The sequence below is a fragment of the Ceratina calcarata genome, unplaced genomic scaffold, assembly GCF_001652005.2.
Source record: "Ceratina calcarata isolate Rehan_Ccalc_2016 unplaced genomic scaffold, ASM165200v1 scaffold232.2, whole genome shotgun sequence".
NCBI classification, from domain to species: domain Eukaryota; kingdom Metazoa; phylum Arthropoda; class Insecta; order Hymenoptera; family Apidae; genus Ceratina; species Ceratina calcarata.
In genome coordinates this window covers 73,070-92,524 of record NW_017145072.1, presented here as the reverse complement: position 1 = coordinate 92,524, position 19,455 = coordinate 73,070, and the positions used below count along the sequence as shown (strand labels likewise).

General features: G+C 35.7%; 5 protein-coding genes across 9 annotated transcripts; 2 read left to right on the top strand and 3 right to left on the bottom strand.

The window, feature by feature from the left end:
- The first annotated feature begins 125 nt into the window (after positions 1 to 125).
- Positions 126 to 3,207, top strand: Sms (spermine synthase). 2 transcript variants are annotated; one of them, XM_026811655.1, is made up of 7 exons: positions 188 to 643; positions 1,897 to 2,019; positions 2,097 to 2,251; positions 2,323 to 2,412; positions 2,487 to 2,678; positions 2,793 to 2,924; positions 3,011 to 3,207. In XM_026811655.1, exons 1-7 carry the CDS (start codon positions 562 to 564, stop codon positions 3,020 to 3,022), a joined length of 786 nt encoding a protein of 261 aa, XP_026667456.1. In that variant the 5' UTR covers positions 188 to 561; the 3' UTR covers positions 3,023 to 3,207. The 2 variants fall into 2 exon arrangements, with proteins under 2 accessions (XP_026667455.1, XP_026667456.1); XM_026811654.1 differs by having other exon boundaries at positions 126 to 643; positions 2,793 to 3,207.
- A 525-nt stretch (positions 3,208 to 3,732) lies between these two features.
- On the bottom strand, positions 3,733 to 5,386 carry LOC108622645 (uncharacterized). Its single transcript, XM_018020672.2, has 2 exons — positions 5,049 to 5,386; positions 3,733 to 4,864 (listed from the first exon to the last, which is right to left on the bottom strand). The coding sequence occupies exons 1-2, from the start codon at positions 5,148 to 5,150 to the stop codon at positions 4,100 to 4,102; spliced, it is 867 nt and encodes a 288-aa protein (XP_017876161.1). The 5' UTR covers positions 5,151 to 5,386; the 3' UTR covers positions 3,733 to 4,099.
- A 162-nt stretch (positions 5,387 to 5,548) lies between these two features.
- On the bottom strand, positions 5,549 to 12,547 carry Gat-a (GABA neurotransmitter transporter-1A). 2 transcript variants are annotated; one of them, XM_018020675.2, is made up of 9 exons: positions 11,926 to 12,545; positions 10,539 to 10,791; positions 10,162 to 10,462; positions 9,900 to 10,080; positions 9,057 to 9,324; positions 8,609 to 8,983; positions 8,232 to 8,534; positions 7,706 to 7,873; positions 5,549 to 7,525 (listed from the first exon to the last, which is right to left on the bottom strand). In XM_018020675.2, exons 2-9 carry the CDS (start codon positions 10,680 to 10,682, stop codon positions 7,436 to 7,438), a joined length of 1,830 nt encoding a protein of 609 aa, XP_017876164.1. In that variant the 5' UTR covers positions 10,683 to 10,791; positions 11,926 to 12,545; the 3' UTR covers positions 5,549 to 7,435. The 2 variants fall into 2 exon arrangements, with proteins under 2 accessions (XP_017876164.1, XP_026667451.1); XM_026811650.1 differs by having other exon boundaries at positions 7,436 to 7,525; positions 10,539 to 10,766; positions 11,926 to 12,547.
- Positions 12,548 to 14,931: 2,384 nt separating this feature from the next.
- On the top strand, positions 14,932 to 16,309 carry eIF3k (eukaryotic translation initiation factor 3 subunit K). The gene is made up of 4 exons (XM_018020679.2): positions 14,932 to 15,100; positions 15,201 to 15,420; positions 15,627 to 15,846; positions 16,078 to 16,309. The coding sequence occupies exons 1-4, from the start codon at positions 15,048 to 15,050 to the stop codon at positions 16,233 to 16,235; spliced, it is 651 nt and encodes a 216-aa protein (XP_017876168.1). The 5' UTR covers positions 14,932 to 15,047; the 3' UTR covers positions 16,236 to 16,309.
- Positions 16,310 to 16,539: 230 nt separating this feature from the next.
- On the bottom strand, positions 16,540 to 19,449 carry Dnz1 (DNZDHHC/NEW1 zinc finger protein 11). Of its 3 annotated transcripts, none has more exons than XM_018020676.2 (4): positions 18,531 to 19,449; positions 17,939 to 18,220; positions 17,470 to 17,628; positions 16,540 to 17,267 (listed from the first exon to the last, which is right to left on the bottom strand). In XM_018020676.2, the coding sequence occupies exons 1-4, from the start codon at positions 18,641 to 18,643 to the stop codon at positions 16,994 to 16,996; spliced, it is 828 nt and encodes a 275-aa protein (XP_017876165.1). In that variant the 5' UTR covers positions 18,644 to 19,449; the 3' UTR covers positions 16,540 to 16,993. The 3 variants fall into 3 exon arrangements, with proteins under 3 accessions (XP_017876165.1, XP_017876166.1, XP_017876167.1); XM_018020677.2 differs by having other exon boundaries at positions 18,688 to 19,449; XM_018020678.2 differs by lacking the exon at positions 17,470 to 17,628.
- Positions 19,450 to 19,455: the final 6 nt, after the last annotated feature.

Genomic DNA, 19,455 nt, shown 5'->3' with positions numbered 1-19,455 from the left:
TCCTGTACACAGGTCCCAAGGGTAGTCTAATCACTGTTCGGGGATACACCGAAGGATTAATTACCATTAACATTGAATATTATAAGAGAGACGAAGAGGAAGCGCTATTGGACTTCGAGGTATAGTATCCTCTGTTATTAACAAAATTCGTTTTGCAATACCTAGTTGCAAATTTCACAATATTTAGTTGCCTCTCATGGATATCAAATGTGAAATCAGCGTTTGTATTTCTCAAACATGGGGTCATTACAAGGTACATTTTGTTACATATAAATTAATGATACATGCCATAAAAATCGCTGCACTAAATATGCTTCGAAGAAACTATCTTAAAAGTATAAACGAGAAAAGAAAAGAAATCAATTCGCGATTTTTCATTTACTGACCTTTTGCCGTTGTCACGTCGCTAAGCCTCAAGATAAAAATAATGTAAAGAGGTCGTCGTTTCTGATGAATACTATTAATAGAGATAAGTAAAAAATTTTACCTATATTTGCGGAAGAAATGCGCGTAACAAAGAGGACCTTGTAGCAGAGGCGATACCTGGAAGCGGACGTTGCGATGGCTCTGAACAGCCAACGCAGCAAGCGCCTGCCACCAGTAAGGCGAGGAACCATATATGACCTCTATCTGACACTATCAGGTAGAAACCATTTCCCCAATTCGTTCCTAATTTTTTAGTTATTCTATAGCACCTTACAGAACGTGAGAATCGTTTCCGTTGTTGCACTCTTAAAGAGAAAAAGAAAATGCCAACAGTGCCTTCCGATCGGTTACGATTTTTTCCCGGTTGACGTGTACTCTATTTCGTTTTTGCTTCCCCGTCCCTACCCCCCGCCACAGCCCAGACGGTGTTTCTGTTTAATTTTTCCGCAAAAGGGACGTCGAAGAGAATGGCTATTGATTGACACGTCTAAAGAGGATAGCTGTTGCGATTAGTTTAACAAGATAGTTTCTGTTTTTTTTTATTCGTCCGGGGTTCGCTTGTCGCGGCCACCTTTAGTTGGCCAGAGAATTGGAGACAGCGTTGCAGGCGGCGGCAGCCTCTACGCGTTCGCACTCGCTTTCACCGATTAAACGCGGCGGACCTTTTGACAGATACTTTCCTACCGCCGGTGAGTTTTTTTATTTATTATTCTGTTTACGGTAACAAAGCCGGGGACATTTATTGTACCCGCAAAATGGATTGAAACACTATTATCATGCGCCGTTAACAATACATAAGTGCTTCTCGATTTCGGCGTAACACATTATATTATTAATGTACATTATTTACGTTATTTGTCGCGCGGAAGATGCGTCAAGGTTTATCGCTTCATCGTTGTTCAAAACAAAGAAACGGTATATGATTCGTCTCAATTTTTGCTTCAATTTTTAATAACATTTGATTTCACTATATCTCTTTTTCGATTAAAGGACACCATGTAAACTACTTTCATATTTTTCGCTTGATCAGTCTTTTGTTGCAGTATGTATCTAAGTATAATAAGTTGTAAATCGATGAATACATAAGAAACTGTGTATGCGAGATAGTCTCGTCATCTTCAATGGTTGTAAGAGCTATAATTAATTCTGCGGTACTTATTATTTTTACATTTTAAGCGAATGGTATTATTTATTTCTCTATAATTTATGTATATGCTATATCAGAATTACACGTAAGATTAATAGACATAAATAACATGATAGATTTAGCAATCCGTATGTTAAGCTCCTACATTACCAATATTTTCATTGTTAATTTTATTTTAGGCATAAGAATTATTTTACCTTCCTACAGATTTATGCTTTGCATCGCATGCATCTATTAAACGCTTTCTCATGCAGCTACTTAACGAGTTCGGTGAACTTTCAATGTCTAAATAAAAATTGTTTCTTCCTCTTTTCTATTTTAAGATGACAGACTGCTTGAATATGACATAGATAGATTGGTCTTCGAAGCACGCTCTCCTTATCAAAAAGTGCAAATCGTTCATTCGAAATCGCTAGGGAATCTGTTGGTTCTTGACGAATTACAAAGTAAGCAAGTGACGTCTTTAAACGAGTTTAAAGTCACTCGACTAGAACGTCCTCAATTTAAACTTGACGATTTTTAGATATTTCCGAGGCCGATCTGGTATACACAGAAACTTTGATGCAACGTGGGAAAGAAAGTTATACAGGAAAGGAAATAGTTATTTTGGGTGGAGGTGACGGTGGTTTACTTTGGGAGCTGCTTAAGGAGAAACCAAAATCTGTCACTATGTTGGAAGTACGTAAAACTTGCGAACAAAATTTTTACATCGGTCAATAATTTTAATAAAAAAAAATTGTTTATTGTAGATTGATGACGTTGTGATAAAAGCTTGCAGCCAGTATATGAGAAGCATATGTGGAGATTGTTTGGATAAAAGAAAGGGAGATAATTATGAAGTGAGTTTTACGAAGGCATTAATCATTTCACCGTTTACAAGCGAAGTTCAATATGTTTTATTTTAAATTTATAGATCATCGTTGAAGACTGTGCAAAGACGTTGGCACACATGATCGAAGAAGGCCGACAATTCGATTACGTCTTCGGTGACCTTACGGACATCCCAATTAGCCCCACTCCGCACGGAGATGCGTGGGATTTCATTAGATTAATCTTGAACTCCTCGATGAAGGTTCTAAAGTCTACAGGGAAATACATGACTCACGTATGTATCGTCTGATAAATTTTTAAGAATACACGTATCACATATTTCGAACGATACGGATTGCTACGGAACTTGAATTTTTATATATAATTATCGTCGCGCTTTGTTTTACAGGGAAATGGAGCATCCTGTCCACAATCATTAGAAATGTACGAACAGGTTCTCTCCCAGCTCTGTGTACCTGTGACTTTCACCAAAGACAGCGCTTTCGTACCGTCATTCTACGAAGATTGGGTCTTCTACCAAGTATCGTTAAAATGATGGATTAACCGTATTATACTGAGGTTCCAAGGGAGGTATATCTACAAACCTTTTTCTCCCTTATGACCCAGATTGGACCCTAGTCGCAGATTTTTCGTTAACAAATTGGTTCCTGAAAGAAATGATCCTCCCATTGTTGGACATGAACTCCCGAACGACACTACTACGCTGGCGTCTGTACATACAGAAGGTGGTGGTTATCTGTATTTATTTAACTGTTTAGTAACTAATAAACTATACAAAGGTGCTCAATTATTTTTTCTACTAACTGTCAATAATCAAATTACTAATTCACCCAACTGTTTATTACGGATAAAATCACGAAGAACAATACAAACGAACGTCGCTGTACAAATAACTTTAATAAAGCGGAGTTAGAGTACAATACGAACTCTTAATCACATACATATGTACACACAAAACACTTTTATTAACACGTATCTCGAAACATGTTCTAAATTCACGTTCCATTTATTCCCATTTACTAAACGAGTAATCATACTTTGTAAATGTACATAGGAGCATGAAACACAGCATGAGGCGTAAAATGTATGAACTATAATAAAAGGTTGAGGGATGTATACGGTACGACAACGTCTAATTAAAAAGAAACTGATTTCATTCTTTATTAGTTGTTTGTAACTTGGAAATAACTTTATATGTATTTGTATCTTTTTTTTTATGAACGAATGAATACGACGGTATCTCGAAAAAAAGGATATAAATTAAAAATTGTCAATCACTGGTAAGTAGCAGAATATAAATTAGAATTAGAAATTTATCAATAATCTTCTCTGGTAGTTACGAACTTTATGTTATTTTATTATCATTGTTTATGACATCGAAGTAAGATATTTGTAACATACTTTTTTATTCAGTTACCTTAGATATGTGATTGATAATTAAAAAATGTTTACGATTAGTAGTTCTTCAGTATTAATAAAAGTACAAACCTGCTTACTGATAAATGATATTATTACATTATAGCTACTAAGAACATTTTGTAATTCGTTAATATTAGTATATAAATAAATAATATAAAGTAAATATAAATAGCGTAATTATAAAAAATATTACTCCTGGTTTTGTAAAGTTACAAAACGCAAAATTACAGAGTACGGGGATGAGCAACTTGTTTTTTATATAATAAATCTAATCATTTATGTTTCTACTTGGAACTTGGTACAGACATAAGCTTCTGATATTTCAGGTAACTTTTCCATCTCGTGAATGGTCGGTTCTATCTCCGTCTCGAGAAGTATCTGATCTAACCACTGTTGTACTTGCTCCGTGTGTCCATGATTCTGTTGATCCTCTATGATATTTTTGCCTGAATTTCGACAATTCTTCGTACTCTCTTGTTCGTTTAAATCAGTGACTTGGGAAACGCAATCCTCGACCTTCTCGAATTTCCCAGTTTTAGATGTGTCTTTTAATTTTAAACAATGTTCATCTTTTTCAAAACTTGTTTCGTGTGAACTAGTAGTGTAAGCAGAAGTTCCTGTTAAATTTGTTACACTAGACGACTTTAATACTATAGGAATATTATCTATTTGTTCATCTTCTGTTATAATAGGAAATTCATTTTTTGTATTGGGAAGAGTCTCGGAATTTTTGATAGACTTGTCGAAAGATACGTGATCCTTATTTATGTCTTGATATTCTTCGATCTTATATGGTTCCAAATCAGTTATCACCGTCGTGTTAGATCCTGTCAATTCTATCCTTCCAAATTGTTTAATTTGTTCATCCAAGATGTCTCTATCATTTAATACCACTATAGATGGAGAGAGAATTTCATGACTGGACAACGCCAAAGATAATTGTTGCCTATAAATCGCTTCCGATTGTCGTAAAAGTTGTTTCTCCCTGGCACGCACCGTTTGTGCTAACTGAGCGAAGCATATTTTTATTTCTTCTTGTACCTTAAAATTAATTATGTCAGCTTAACTGCAGTATACAGCATGCAGTTGATTGAAAATATGGTCCCATGCAGTCAATCTTAAATATAAATTTAAGGGAAAGGAGAGCTGCATTTCAGTCGATTTCTAGTAATGTTTAATTACAAGAAATAACCTTAAAATGTTAAATACATCAATACAACAATACCTGAAGAAATTGCTTTTCCAAAATTGTCCTTTTATCAGCTATCAACTTTATCCTGACAAGATTGCTATCACTGTCGACGTTCTCTTCGGTTTTTTCTAACATGTTACTTATTTAATTTAGTTAATGAAATTATTATGTAATTTGGCAACACAGATTCGTTAGAAATAACTCTACTTCTCACGCTTAACTACCTCTTGTTATGTACACAGAAAAATATGTCATCGCTTTAATCCACTTCGAAAAACAACTTTCTGTTTCCAACTATTTCAACTTCTAATACCATTTTGGTTCGGTATGTATTCTAATTAATTTTCTATTCGTTACCGTGCTGCCATCTGTAGTATTTGCAAAATCTTCAGTCAATATTGGTCGATGTCATCAGAGAAAAATCCTCTCTCTGGTATTGTGATGGTCAGTATTTTTCTTTTAATAATTACTATAAAAAAAGAAAACGTGGGTCTCCTCGCTATATTTCATATCCCCCAGTGTTCAAGAACAGATATTTAATAGTTATCTTTATTTACCAAAAACTTTGCTATACATATTGCTTCCTTCTTTTCCACCGTGCCTCCTTCTTATTCCGTATTAATTTACTTCTACGAGAAAAACACACGTAACATACAAGCTACAACAAATACGCTACGGCTATACCCAAATAGTTATAGTTACAATAGTAATTTTCAAATAATATACGATAGGGCTCGTTTAAAACAATTTTTCGATATGTCTATAGTCATTGATTTGCCTGTATACTATAATAATGCGATGGATATCCAATCCACTACCATACTTCTCTATGGAAATCTACAACTTATCATTAAAATAAAATTAACACGCACATTTCCTATAAAATTACGCGTAAAACGGAAATACTTTTTGGATTAATCGCAACAAAGTACAGGGTATCCCGGAAGAAGCGTTAGAGCCGAAAATGGTAGATTCGGAGGGTGATTCTGCACAACAATTTCCGTTTGCAAAGTGCAAAGTGGAGATCCTCCGGAATCGCCCCTTCTCGACTCAAACACTTTTTCTAGGATATCCTGTACATCGGTTTAGCACCGAACTAAACAGTAAAATATAATAATTATTATGGCAGCGTAGATATGTATATGTGTACATTATAATTATATCTAAATACAAGATGTGCACTTGCTTTCATTTATGGTACACGCCCCGCTATCCACTAAAATAAGTTAATAGCTAAATCTGCAATTAGGCTTACATGAATAGTTTCGAATCTTTTAATAACTGCTTACGATGAAGTACTTACACGTTATAATAAATATCTATTAGAATTTCCAATTTCAGAATTACTTTTCGACAGAGATAAGTAACGTGAATAAAGCAAAATGTTATTGCCGACTATTCATGTTCGCCGAGAATTTCTTGTACTTATTATTGGATAAATTATTCTATTAAATAAACTTAAACTAAGACTAAACGCAATTTCTGAACACTTTAGTCGCCTCGAGTTTCGTGGAAGATACCTTCCGATAGGAATCTAATAATTACATTATCTAAATCAGGAGTGGCGAACATCTTCTCGCCGGTAGCCACGATTACTCCACTACGAGTCAGACGATTCTCCGCTTATAAGGGAAATCTCACATCTGACCGCCTTCGATTTCGTTAAAACTTGGTGAGGTGAAAGAGGGTCAAGAATTAAGGAACAGTTCTTAGGACTTAGTTGCTAACTCCTTAGTGTTCCTCTTGTTAGAGAAGAACAAAACATTAGTTTAAAAGCGATAAGATATAGTCAAAGAAAAGATATGTAATTAAGAGTAAACCTGAACATGTATTATTTAAAATTGAATAAGTGTTTTAAAATCGGACCAGACGACCCGAGCTTTTTGAATAGTCTTATAGTATAGATACTGAATAGTAAACAGACACAGAAGAAGAAGACACAAAGAGCAAGTGGAGCCGTCGCGAGTCGTCGGTTCGTCAGTCCTGATCTAAATCATTAAAAAAGTAAATTTAAACAGTATGACAAATTTCTTTTATAAACAGGAACACAATAAAAGTTCTTCTCGAACCAACGAAGAAATTAATGTTACAAAAAGATACCCGAAAGTGATAACTAGACAGCGGATGTTTATGCAAAAACTAAAACATTTATAGTGTCATTTTAAAAAATGCGTTTCAGATAAACACTTATTTTGTTATTAGGACATTGAAGCGAGCATTAATCTTTTGATATTTTGTATAGTTGTGTACATTACACGTAGAATTAAAAATTTTTGCGCATCCCACTTTCTTATAAATACATAAAATCCGCTGTCTTAGTGATAACATTATAAATGATCATCTTTGAATTAATCATAGTCAAAAATTGATAACAATTAGAACAGTAAATCCCTTGGGGAATTGTAATGGATTCGTGGCAGTTAAAGCGAGGTCAGTTCGACCGACGGCTGACCCATCTTCATCCGTAGACTCGTCACGTCGTCCTCTATTCGTACTAAAAGCTTGAATTTCTAAACGGAAAAAAAATCATTAGATTCTTATTACGAGTGAGGCAATTTCTGAAGAAGCTTAACGTATTGTTGCCGGGTTACCTACTCATACGTCTTTTGCGATCTGTCACTTGACCGCGACTCAATATACCCGCATACATTGTGTTAAAGGGGTACAATAAATATACATATATTACTTACCGTAGACCTATCCCCTGGTGTTCTCATCCAAGCATAAATCATGTAACCAGGTATGCAAAGCATCGAGGATAAAGCGGTCATCCAGCCAAGCACGTGCGACCACCATGGATATTCGTAGTCTAAATATTTTATAGGTGTCCACTGTACGAGATTAAAGATGAAAACACCCTGCAAAAGGAAATATTATGATGATGTGAAAAATAAGAATGTTAATTTAGACTAGAGAGGTATAAATATCGATTAAAGAAAAAATAAATATAATGGAAACTTGCACAAGAAATATAATGGAAACTATTGGAAACACAAACAGACCCTCCTTTCACACGGCATTTTTTAATACGATTTAAAAATTTCGCAGTTTTCATTAACACGATTAATTAAAAATTCTACTAATCAATATTTGCATGATCTTTTTCTCTCCACGTTATTTTTAAATTCAGTATGGTTTCATTGTGTGAAAGGAGAATCAGGTATATTTCCATTCATAACAAAGAATTTATTTGTGAACTATTAAAAATTTACTTACGATGCAAATCATGGGGGTGGTGACCGTCCAGCAGAACTTCCACCACATAAGCGGATAGTATCCTATCATGTCTCTGAGACCGTCGTAAAATCGGTTGGCGCCGAAGGCCCAGCTGATTGAAATGCATTCGAAGAAAATCAAGAAAAGGAGGCAGAATCCAGAAACTGCGTACGAATCCAAGATTTGGAAGACGTACATGCCGCCTTGTGAGATACAAGACAAACCAATGATATAAGAGAGTACGCAAACGACCGCGATAAAGAGTTCCTTACGCCGCCGAAGTAACTGCGGCCACTCGTCCACCTTTAAAACGATAAAAAAAGATTAGAACAGTTTATGAAATGTACAGCCATTTCGATTATGTATGAATTACTTACCATGGCAGTGACAAAGCCTTCCATAGTGCAAAACTGTGAATCTAAACCTATTAGGAGAAGCATAAAGAAGAAGAGACAGGACCAGATAGGCGCTCCGGGAAGTTGAAGAACCGCGGAGGGATACGCGAGGAAAGCTAATCCCGGGCCAGAAGCGGCAACCTCTGCGACGGGCTTCTGTTGCTCGTGGGCCATGAAACCTACCACGGAAAATATGACGAAGCCGGCGAACATGCTCGTGGAGGAGTTCACCGAGCAAACAATAAGGGCGTCTTTGTAAACGTTGTTCGTGAATTTGTTGTAACTACCGAGAGCCACCAGCGTGCCCAAGCCCAGACCGTACGAGAAGAAAATTTGCGTGACCGCGTCTATCCATACCTGTAAAGTCGATTTAATTATTGAACATGAATGATCATTAATAAAAGGTGTAATCGTTACGATCTTCGTTTACCTCCGATTCTTTTAGTTTCGAAAGATTCGGACTGATGTAAAATCGAATGCCTTCCATGGCTCCGGGTAAAGTGATCCCGCGAATCAGAAGTATCGTCAACAAGACGTAAGGGAATAAGGAGGTGAAATATACTACTTTCCCAGTCCACTTGACACCTTTCCAAATGCAGAAGTAACAGACGATCCAAACCAGTAGAAGGGTACCGGCCAGTTCCCATCGAATATGTCCTACGTACTCCACGCCCTCGCTGATCTGAAGCGCTCGGCGTCTAAGAAATATCCATTTTATGCGGTCAAATATATCCTTAAGATTACATCACATGCTTGGATTACACCTGATTACATAGTGATGGCAGTCAGCAAAGAAGAAGTTGCCTCAATTTTTGGATGGAGATGGGAAACAGGAATGTCAGAAATTGGCTATGAGAATTAAATGTGGAAATGTAGAAGATACTGATAAGTACTGGAAGAGTGAGGAACAGAGTATAGATAATACGTAAGGAGGATTTTGGAACTATAAAACACTGAATAGAGAAATATAAAGGAACAGAGAGTGATAATATAAGATTAGAACGTAAGGGAAGACATAATAAAGCGATAATAAACCGATTAAGAAAACTAGAAAGAAAAAAGAAAGAGCATAGAGAATAAGAGCAGAATGTACAGTAAATAAATCCAAGTAAATAAATGTAAACAATTTACAGTATACAGCGAGGATATTGTGGATGTATATGTGCGGGTGTTAAATTTTGTATCAATCTTCATTTTGTAGCCGGCAAGCAAAGACTATAATAAATCTTATCTTACATTCTTAGGGCAATTAGAACAGTTTAATTAAACTTACTCCCAAAATTCTTTGACAGGGTCGGTGAGCTCGTTAATCGTCATGTTGACGCCGTTCACGGTACATACTTTAACGACATTATGATGGACATTAGTGTTCCAACACAGCAACGAATCTCTGTCGTAAGGGTTCACGCAACTCTTTGTATTCCAGTAATTATTGCAGCTACCCCATGGTAATTCTGGTTGAACGTACAAAATTAATACGTTTACAAAATGATTTAATTATATTCCGTTTAAATACGACGCGAAGTACAACTGACCGCTTCGCATGGACATGAAGAAGTAGAAGATCGCCCATGCGAGGATAACGATGTAATAAACGTTCATCCAACAGGACATAACGGCGGCGGCGTACCCGATACCTTTGAAAAGGGGCGCAATTTTGAAAACGCCGAGACCACCGACAGTGAGCATCTGACCGAGAGCCAGTTCCATGAAGAACATTGGTATCCCAGCGAGAACCAGCGTCAAGAAGTACGGAATTAAGAAAGCGCCTCCGCCGTTTTTATAACAGAGATACGGAAATCTCCAGACATTTCCCAAACCGATTGCTAGACCCACCTTCGAATAGAATTCAATTAATAATATTGAATCGATGAATCGACGTGAACGAGGGAATTAATTTGAAAATAATTACCACGCTTAGGATGAAATCTAACTTAGTACTCCATGTACCGCGGTCTGGCAATGGTTTCTTATTAGAGGAGGACGTCAAGTTCAACGTCGTTTTGTCAGGATTTTCGGGATCCGCGAGTTCCGGCTCTCTCGACGCTTCTGTCATTTTGCTCGATTGCTTCCGTTGACCGTGAAAAGGTATCTGCGCTCTCGATGATCTCTCTCGCGTATTCCTTTGCTGGCCACGGAACTATCGCGGAGACATAACAACGCTTCTGTCGACAATGATACATACCGCAGTTTTATCATATCTATGTTTTATTTATTTATTTTTCTCACTTCTCGTATCAGTTTTATCGTATCATATTTTTCTTTACTAAGCGTTTGTCAAACTCGTCTAAGAGCAGATCACGAACTATCGAATGTTAAAGATTTTTGTCATGGTTCTCTGGGAGGACGCAATTTACTGAAAACGGCCGTGATCGAGTTCCTTTTCCGGGAACGGATGCGCTTCGCGTTTCGTCACGTGGAAAATCTGCGGGAAGCGATTAGCTGGCAAAATTCAAGGATACCAGTTGACTGGGAATGGAGAGGAATTTGGACTCTGATTTTGGAATCGAGACCAATGACAGGTGTTACAACGTTAACAATGATAACACTAAACCCACCGACGACTTCTGTAGACCTGCTCTTACCGTAGTCAAAATTACCTTAAAAAAGCTACTGTTTTTATAATTAAACAATAGTCGAATTTAATGACAACAAAACAATAGTCAATTATTGAATGAATTAATAAATGAGCAACCTTCATAAAATGACGACACGTTTTTATACAATATCAATGATAAACTTGAAAATTAAAAATGAACGGTGGTCGTAGAAAAGTTTGAGTGAATTTAGGTAGTGGTAGGTTTAATATTAATGTTAAAGTTTCTACAACTGATTTCCCATTGCGAGAAGAAGTTAGAGGAAGAACGATGGACGGGACTCAGTGTATGTAAAGTCAAGATGAGTAAGAAAGAGTTAAGGCGTAAAAGTAGCATCGACGCGGTGCAGTTAAATACGAATGTCCGGCCGGGATACCCTGTAATGAATATCCAAGTCCGCGCGCGTTCCCCCAAAGCTCATCCTTTCCTGGCCCCTTCACGGCCGATCTATTGCCCGGCTCCCTCTTCCTCTTCCACGCTCATAAAAAACAGCTATATTCTAATTAACCGAGAATGCGTTGTTCCGCATAACCGACATTGCTGTGATCTTGAATTTTTCGCTTCTCTACCATTGCTTTTCCCTACGATCCTCCCATTTAGAATTTTGCGAAGGAGAACGCACGTGTCAACAGCTCCTCGAACCGTCTCCCAGCGTCTCCTCTCGATCAGTTAATTCGCAAACTAAAGCAGTTTTATACAAACCTAACGATGGACCGATTAATCAATTTCACGTCACTTTATCAGCCGCTCGAATTTTCCGCTTCCCTCAGTCACGGTGCCCTCTCGTCAACAAGTTTTCGGACAGTACGGGAGGAGTGATAAAAATGAAGAAACTACCGGGCGAGATTTAACTTCCGCAAGAATCGAATATCTCGTATGCACTGCACTGCACACTCTTGGTATTTCTTCACGCGACGATTCGACCGGGTTGATTCGGCGCTGTCATTTCCAGGCTGAAGCGAGACCTCGAAGGAAAATAGCGTGGCACACGTCGGACCCGGGGAAAATGGTATACGTGCTCTACGATCAAGAGCTGACGGACTCTCCCGATCCTGCCGGTTCCAGTGTTACGACCATCGATCACCGGACACGATCTACATGAACGATGAACACGCGTGCGATCGCCGAGTGGCTGCTACCTCGCCTCCTATTTTTCTGTCAACTTTTTCACTTCTGCCTGCGGCGACGGCTGATACTCTGAGTGAAGCGGTGCTCGGTCCGAGGGACGATGCGAGTGCTCGGCCAGTCCGCTCAGAACTGGAATCGGGTGTTCGCTTTCGACGACGGACTAGCTGAAATATCGGGGGTACGAAATACTGAGGGATCCCCCTTTTCCTTTTTTTCCCCCGGTCCACCCTTGCCGTTTGCATACATCGGTGTCACGCGTTTATTCCGCGCGCGCTCGCTCGCTCGCTCGCTCGCTGGTACCCGCGCACGGAGCGAGAGGGGAACGAGGAAAACAAGGAGAAAGAGGGTCACCAAGATCGCAACAATATATCATCATCAGGTTGACGGCTACCTCGACGATGCCATACACTTCACTGTTCCGATACATACGCGCGCGCGGTCCATATTTTCTTTTTATCCGCTCATGATTTTCCTATAATGGTCTGCATCATTTCAATTTCCTTTGAATCTTTAAAATGAAACAGAAAAGCACAAATCTTTTTCACTGCACAGGGTGAGGCATCTGGCTTGACATTTAATACTAAAACTACCAAAACAGTCGGAATTACTGGTTTTGAATGAACATATAAAAAACTTCAGTAGTTCTAGTGTCGAAAACACATCTAGCATTTAGGAAAGATTAAAATGTTCAACAAGAGCAATTTTAGATCTTATAACATTTTTATCACCGTATTTATCAGTAACTCCATCAAGGAAATCAGGGACGACAGCATCAAATTGCGTAATATGTTAATAAATATTTTTGCGCAAAGTCAGTGATGATCTTCCAACGCGATCTTATGCCGATCAAACTTTCTTCAATATCTCGTTAATTATTAACTGTAGGACATACAACATTTTCCTACTTGGGGATTATTAAACTATAATACAGTAAAAAAACAGGACATTCCATTTACAAAAATCCAAATATAATAAATTTGACGATATCCATAGTCGTTATTTTTAAGATCGACTTAAGCAAATGCTTATAAAAAAAATAAGTAAAAATTAAAAATAAGTAACGACCATGAATACCGCACATTGTATTTTATTTTAGATACTTTTTACTCCTTTATATACTGCATATCGTGCTTCTATAAATTATTGAAAATTCCCATAAGTGCATAAACGTTCGCAATCTAATCGTATGATTTGCCTATTAATACCATTTAATCTTTGTAGAAACAATTTCTTGCACAACGCGTACTGTAGAAGTTATTCGAGGTGGTCAAGTTAGATACCTCACCCTTTATAGTTTACAGATACAGGTAACAGATTTTTCTGATTGTTATTATCATCCATTGGGAAATTATTCCTTTCGTTAGTCAGTCCCTAAGTAAGTTTATGCACTTTCCGATGAAATGGAAGAGAGCGATAAAGTAGGTGAGCAAGACTAGGAAGCTAGTATATCCGGAGGGTTCACGTGACACCGATCTATCGTTACATCCGTTCTGGGTACACTCCGTAATATAGATCATCAGGATGATCGACATTAACTCACACAAATCCCGAAGCATCCATTATAGATAGAAACACCAATTTTTGATATACGAAATGAAATCGATACATAAATTAAAGTAAAACAGTATTTCAATACAATTTCCTAGTTCATTATAAGTGTAACAGAGTAGATTTAACACTTGTGGAAAATATTCTCTAAAAGAGTAGAGACGATTCGTTGCCCATATCTTTGATTACGCGAAAAGTATTTGATGCGTTGTTTCAGGCATAGAAAAAGTTTTTTTCGCAAAACAAGAAATTTTTAGCATAACTCAATTTTTCTACCTACCGTGCGCTCGCGCGCACGTGGTTTGATTGCTCGTTAACGGATAGCTCGCAGAGGGGAGCATCCCCAATGACCAGAGGATGTACGGGAAGTGGCGCGGGAACCGCGTTAAGAATTGCTTTGCTGGCCACATTTTTTTTCCCTTACGAATGAAACCACTTTCGGTTCGAGAATTCATTGATTCCAGCTTCCAGTAAAAATAACATATACAATCCTGTATAGAATTGAGTTTTTTTTTAAATTTTCCATTTTTCTATTTCCGATTTTAATCATTTGGACACATCGCTAGTATATAAGAAGGACATTTTATGCGTATCAGTATTCTTGTAAAATACTAAACACGACAGAACTTTAAAATATGCATTCTATAAGAACATATAAAACAACAATAATTAAGGCAAAAAAGCAGTGAAGATTAATAATACATTATAAAAATCGGAAACAAGGTTGCATTATATATAACAATGAATAAATACTGATGACATCAATCGTTAAGAATTTACCGAAAAATCTTAGAAAAGACTAATACTTTATAATAAAACTGTTCTTTCGAATATGTTGTACAATAAACATTTAATTGTTAAGTCACGAAATAATATATTCGTTTCAATATACATATATTATCTGTAAGTCTGGACAAATATTTCTTAATTATTTTACATAGAATACGTCAGAAGAAGAAAAGTTCGAATTTACTTCTTTGAAAAATTTGTACATACATGTTGGTATTAATTAAATGATAATGATATATAAAAATTTGGCAGCACTGTCAGACTCTGCTCATCTGTTGCTGGCGTGTATTTTCTAACCAAACAAGTTCCCGAAATTGAAAAATATTCTGATATTTAATTACAGCACTTGTTCAAAAATAATGGCTGAAGCAATGCGTCAAACCGTAGCTGAAATGCTAAAAGGCATTGAAAGGTATGAACTGTTCCTGTTCAATTCAATTCGTTCCTCCTTTGGATAGGTTAAACGTAATGTGTGGACGCTTGTACATTTTTGTGAATGAAATACATTTCAGATACAATCCAGAACACTTGGCAACTTTGGAAAAATATGTTGAGATACAATCAAGAGAAAATGCATATGACCTGGAAGCCAATTTAGCTGTTTTGAAAATGTATCAACTAATTCCACAAAACTTTAATATGGACATCACTTGTCAAATACTATTGAAAGCATTGACAAATCTTCCACATACAGACTTTGTTCTCTGCAAGTGTCTCCTCAATGAACGAAAGGTAAGTCATTTGTCATAAACGTGTAATATATAAATATATATATTATATTTTTATAAATACATATATTTATTTGTGACAGAAATATTCAGTATAACAGAAGAAAGAACGGTATACAATAATGATACATAGAAAAACAATGTTTCATAGGAAGCATACATTTCATATTTTTAGTATAAATAACATAATAAATTAAAAATGCTTTACAGATGCAGGAAAGTCCTATCAATCAAATCATGTATTTAGGAGACATTTTGGAACAGTGTGACTTCCAGCATTTCTGGGACAGAGTTCTTTCCATGTCTGATCTTTGCGACAAGATCGTGGGATTTCAAGACTCTATAAGAAAATTCGTTTGCCACGTAGTAGGAATCACATTCCAAACAATAGACAGAAATCTGTTAGCACAACTCCTCGGAGGTGTCGATGGTAATTTTTACATTCTATACATATTTCGAGAGAGTAAATTATAAAAAGATATTTACAAGAATATTATATCAAAATTATAAATTGTCCTTTAATAATAAATAATGTTTTAAGATGATTTAACAATCTATAAAGTAAAACATTTTACGTATATATTCGTGAGTTAAGTACGATTTGTTAAATCATCTTAGAACGTGTATACATATATTTATAATGTAAAACAATTTATTTTAGATACCACATTGAGACATTGGGTAAAAAAGTATGGATGGAAGGAAGAAAGCAAATCCATTATTTTTATCGCCAGCCAGGATGAGAATATTAAAACGAAAAATATTACAGAGAAAATCGATTTCGAAAATGTTGCTGGTTTAATGGCTGCTTGCCTTTAATACCTAATTTGTAACTTAAATAAAAACCAGTTTTAAAGAAAATAAAAATCTTTTGCTCTCTTTTCATAGTATAATACTTTGTTGTATAGGATATTTTATATAATGAATACATATATGTATAGTAAAAAAAATACATTCCGCACAGAATTTTATCAATACTTTTGGAGGGTCGAGACTAGTATTGAATTTCATACATATCTGAATACTTCGCCAAATGATATAAAAACGTACGTATGTGTATAAAAAAGTATTAGGAAAAATATCTTCAACAATTTGTCTGCATGCATATGCTACGACCTTGCTGAATATTCATCCGCCGATAGCAAATTGAATAAGAATACAGTAATTAATTTTAATTCCATGAGTATTAACTTCACTTATTGAATATAATGGAATTACGTAGAAATTAATACGAAAAATATAACAATTCATTTACGATTAGTGCTGAATATTCAACAACGACATAAAATTTGAGCTTCAAAATGTTTCAACCTGCATTATCCCCTTTCCTTTAATAACTTAACATAAAACATTTCTTCAATTACAAAGTAAATAAAAATATATATGTATAAACAATCTAGTTTCAGGTAATGAAACGTTTTCATCCACATTGTATTTCATGTAATAAATAATTATGATATATACGTTTTCCATCTCCATCTTCTAGATATTGTTGTACGATTAAATACCTTTAAACATATAAAATTGTATCTATGACAAAGCGATGTCATTCGAGAAGCAGTCACTCCCAAATATACCTAAACCTCGTGATCTATCAGGTACGCATCCTTTCGAAAAGTATAACGCGGCGGGTTCTGGCAAGGGAACATCCATAAAATTGGATGACTCTTACCGCAGACCTGAGAGAGTAACACTAATGTACGCGAACTTTTTCTTTTATAATGATGATTATTCTGCATATATTCCGTCGCGTTTTCTTCTCCCAGGATACCTTGAAACTGATCTACCAGCATTGCAATGACAAACATGCCAAACAGTGCCGATTCCAATACCAATATAACACAGTGTAAGCTGTAGAAAAAAACCTCTTGATTAATCCCCTTTGCTCCTCTATCATTTCTATCTATTTATTTTAAATGCAAAAAATTTTTAATTCTTCTGTTCTTTGTCTACAATTTACTATTGCTTTGTCTTTCAATTAAAATTGAATAGAGATGATAATTAGAATAGTAACTTATCTCGAACGATAGTAAAACATGTGAATAACACATACATGCGACTTTGTTTGATAATTATGTCATTGCTGCATCGAGAACATTCTAAAATCCATGATGTTATCACCAAGCATAGTGCGTACACGGCCAACAGTCCGACATACACCAAAAACTGAATAAAATACTTTTGATTTCGTTCCCCAACACAGTTGTTTATCCTTCGGGCAGCATTGCAAATAAACTGATTGTTACAATTGTTATATTAAATTTAGTATGTGCATAACAAAACATTAAAAAATGATTAGAGTATTACGCATAAAATGTATTTAATGTTTTGCTATTCTTTTAAAATAATTTCAGACACAATAATAAGTGATCTTGTTAAACTAATGCAGAGAATGATAAATAGCAATCGTTATTAGGTACTGCTAACGTTAATAAAAGCTACGTAATCCTCAAATAAGACTGATATCTTTGTTTACTACAGAACTAAGTACTTTTTCTATGTTCCTATAAATTATAGCATACCATGGACAGTGATGATCCATTCTCCTAACACATCGATTACAAATTCTACAGTGACGTGCCTTAGGAGGCCTATATGTCTCGCATCTAGTACAAACAGTCCAACTGTCTCTTTCATCGCATTCAATCTTTGTATCTGGATTATCTGTATGAATATCAGAAAAGTCCATACGACTTTGGAGCAGTGGCACAACACCAGGGTCACTGCAGGCTGCCTTCAAATGTGACATTATCAATAATAACACAACAGTGTTGAAAGCTGCTACATGAAAGGGACCCCATAAACTGTACACAATAAATATATAAAAAACAGATTAATTAAGATAAACAAAGTGCGCTTTTGCCTGAAGTTGCATTTAGAAATTATACAATGATAGTGCAAGAAAATTTAATAAACATTCCATTTTTATACTAATAATAAATTAAACTGAATAATATTAAAAAATTGAAACACATATATCTATATCGATGTATAAGTTTATGAAGAATTAGCTTTCGTACAAATATATATATATATATATATATGTGTGTGTATAAAATTACGATTAAATAAGATCACAAATAGATAGACAGAAAAATGATTATTTAGATGCACCTGTCTTGTAAACTATGCAGGATAACCCAACGTACGACGACGTAGTCTGCATAGAAGACAGCGATGTACGTGACTATGATACACACGATCCCGCAGGGGTCTTTCACGACCATTTTTCGTTTATTCCATATTTTTTGTTTACTGACAAGTATATTACCTACATATCATCACAGATCAGAACTGTCTCATGTAATCTTATCGTTCCCCATCGAATTTACATTGGTACGAATTCAATTGAATCTTTATTGGTTCCATTCAAAGTTCTCAAGTATATGTTTATTCTACGAATTTCACTCAAAACACCAGATCGGTACGTATTTACAAGCAAAAACTTTCGACTCGTTCGACTATTTAAATAGATAAACGCTAAAATATTAACATAAATACATATTATAAATTCGTCGACCAATACAGATGACAAGTACTGATCGCTATCGACTAGCCTAAACTGACCTCCATGATATTGCTCTCGCTCTACGACCACGTGACACCCCCTACTACTCCGCTACACACTTTCCCTCGCAATTAAAAATGCAGTACTTTCATAATAATTATCGGTTTACATTTACAACGTAACAAACGTAATTCAACAAGTGTAAGATTTTCGATACCAAATATATAGTTTCCTTACAGCTAGAAACCTGTAACTGAAGTATTAAATCTGTATTGACTTTTTTAACAATTCATTGCAATATAAAATACAATAATAATAAATGTTAGGCAGCACAATTACATTAGTATCAAACGGCACAATATATAAATTACGACAACGAATTCCAATGAAATCTTCAAGAAGGATTATTACGTATGGATTTCTTTTAATGTTATCTACTTTAATTGGATATTTAGGCGGAAGTATATGAACATGGCACAGAATTGTTATCTTCTTGTTTTAAATATACAGTAATGCGTAATTAAACGAAAA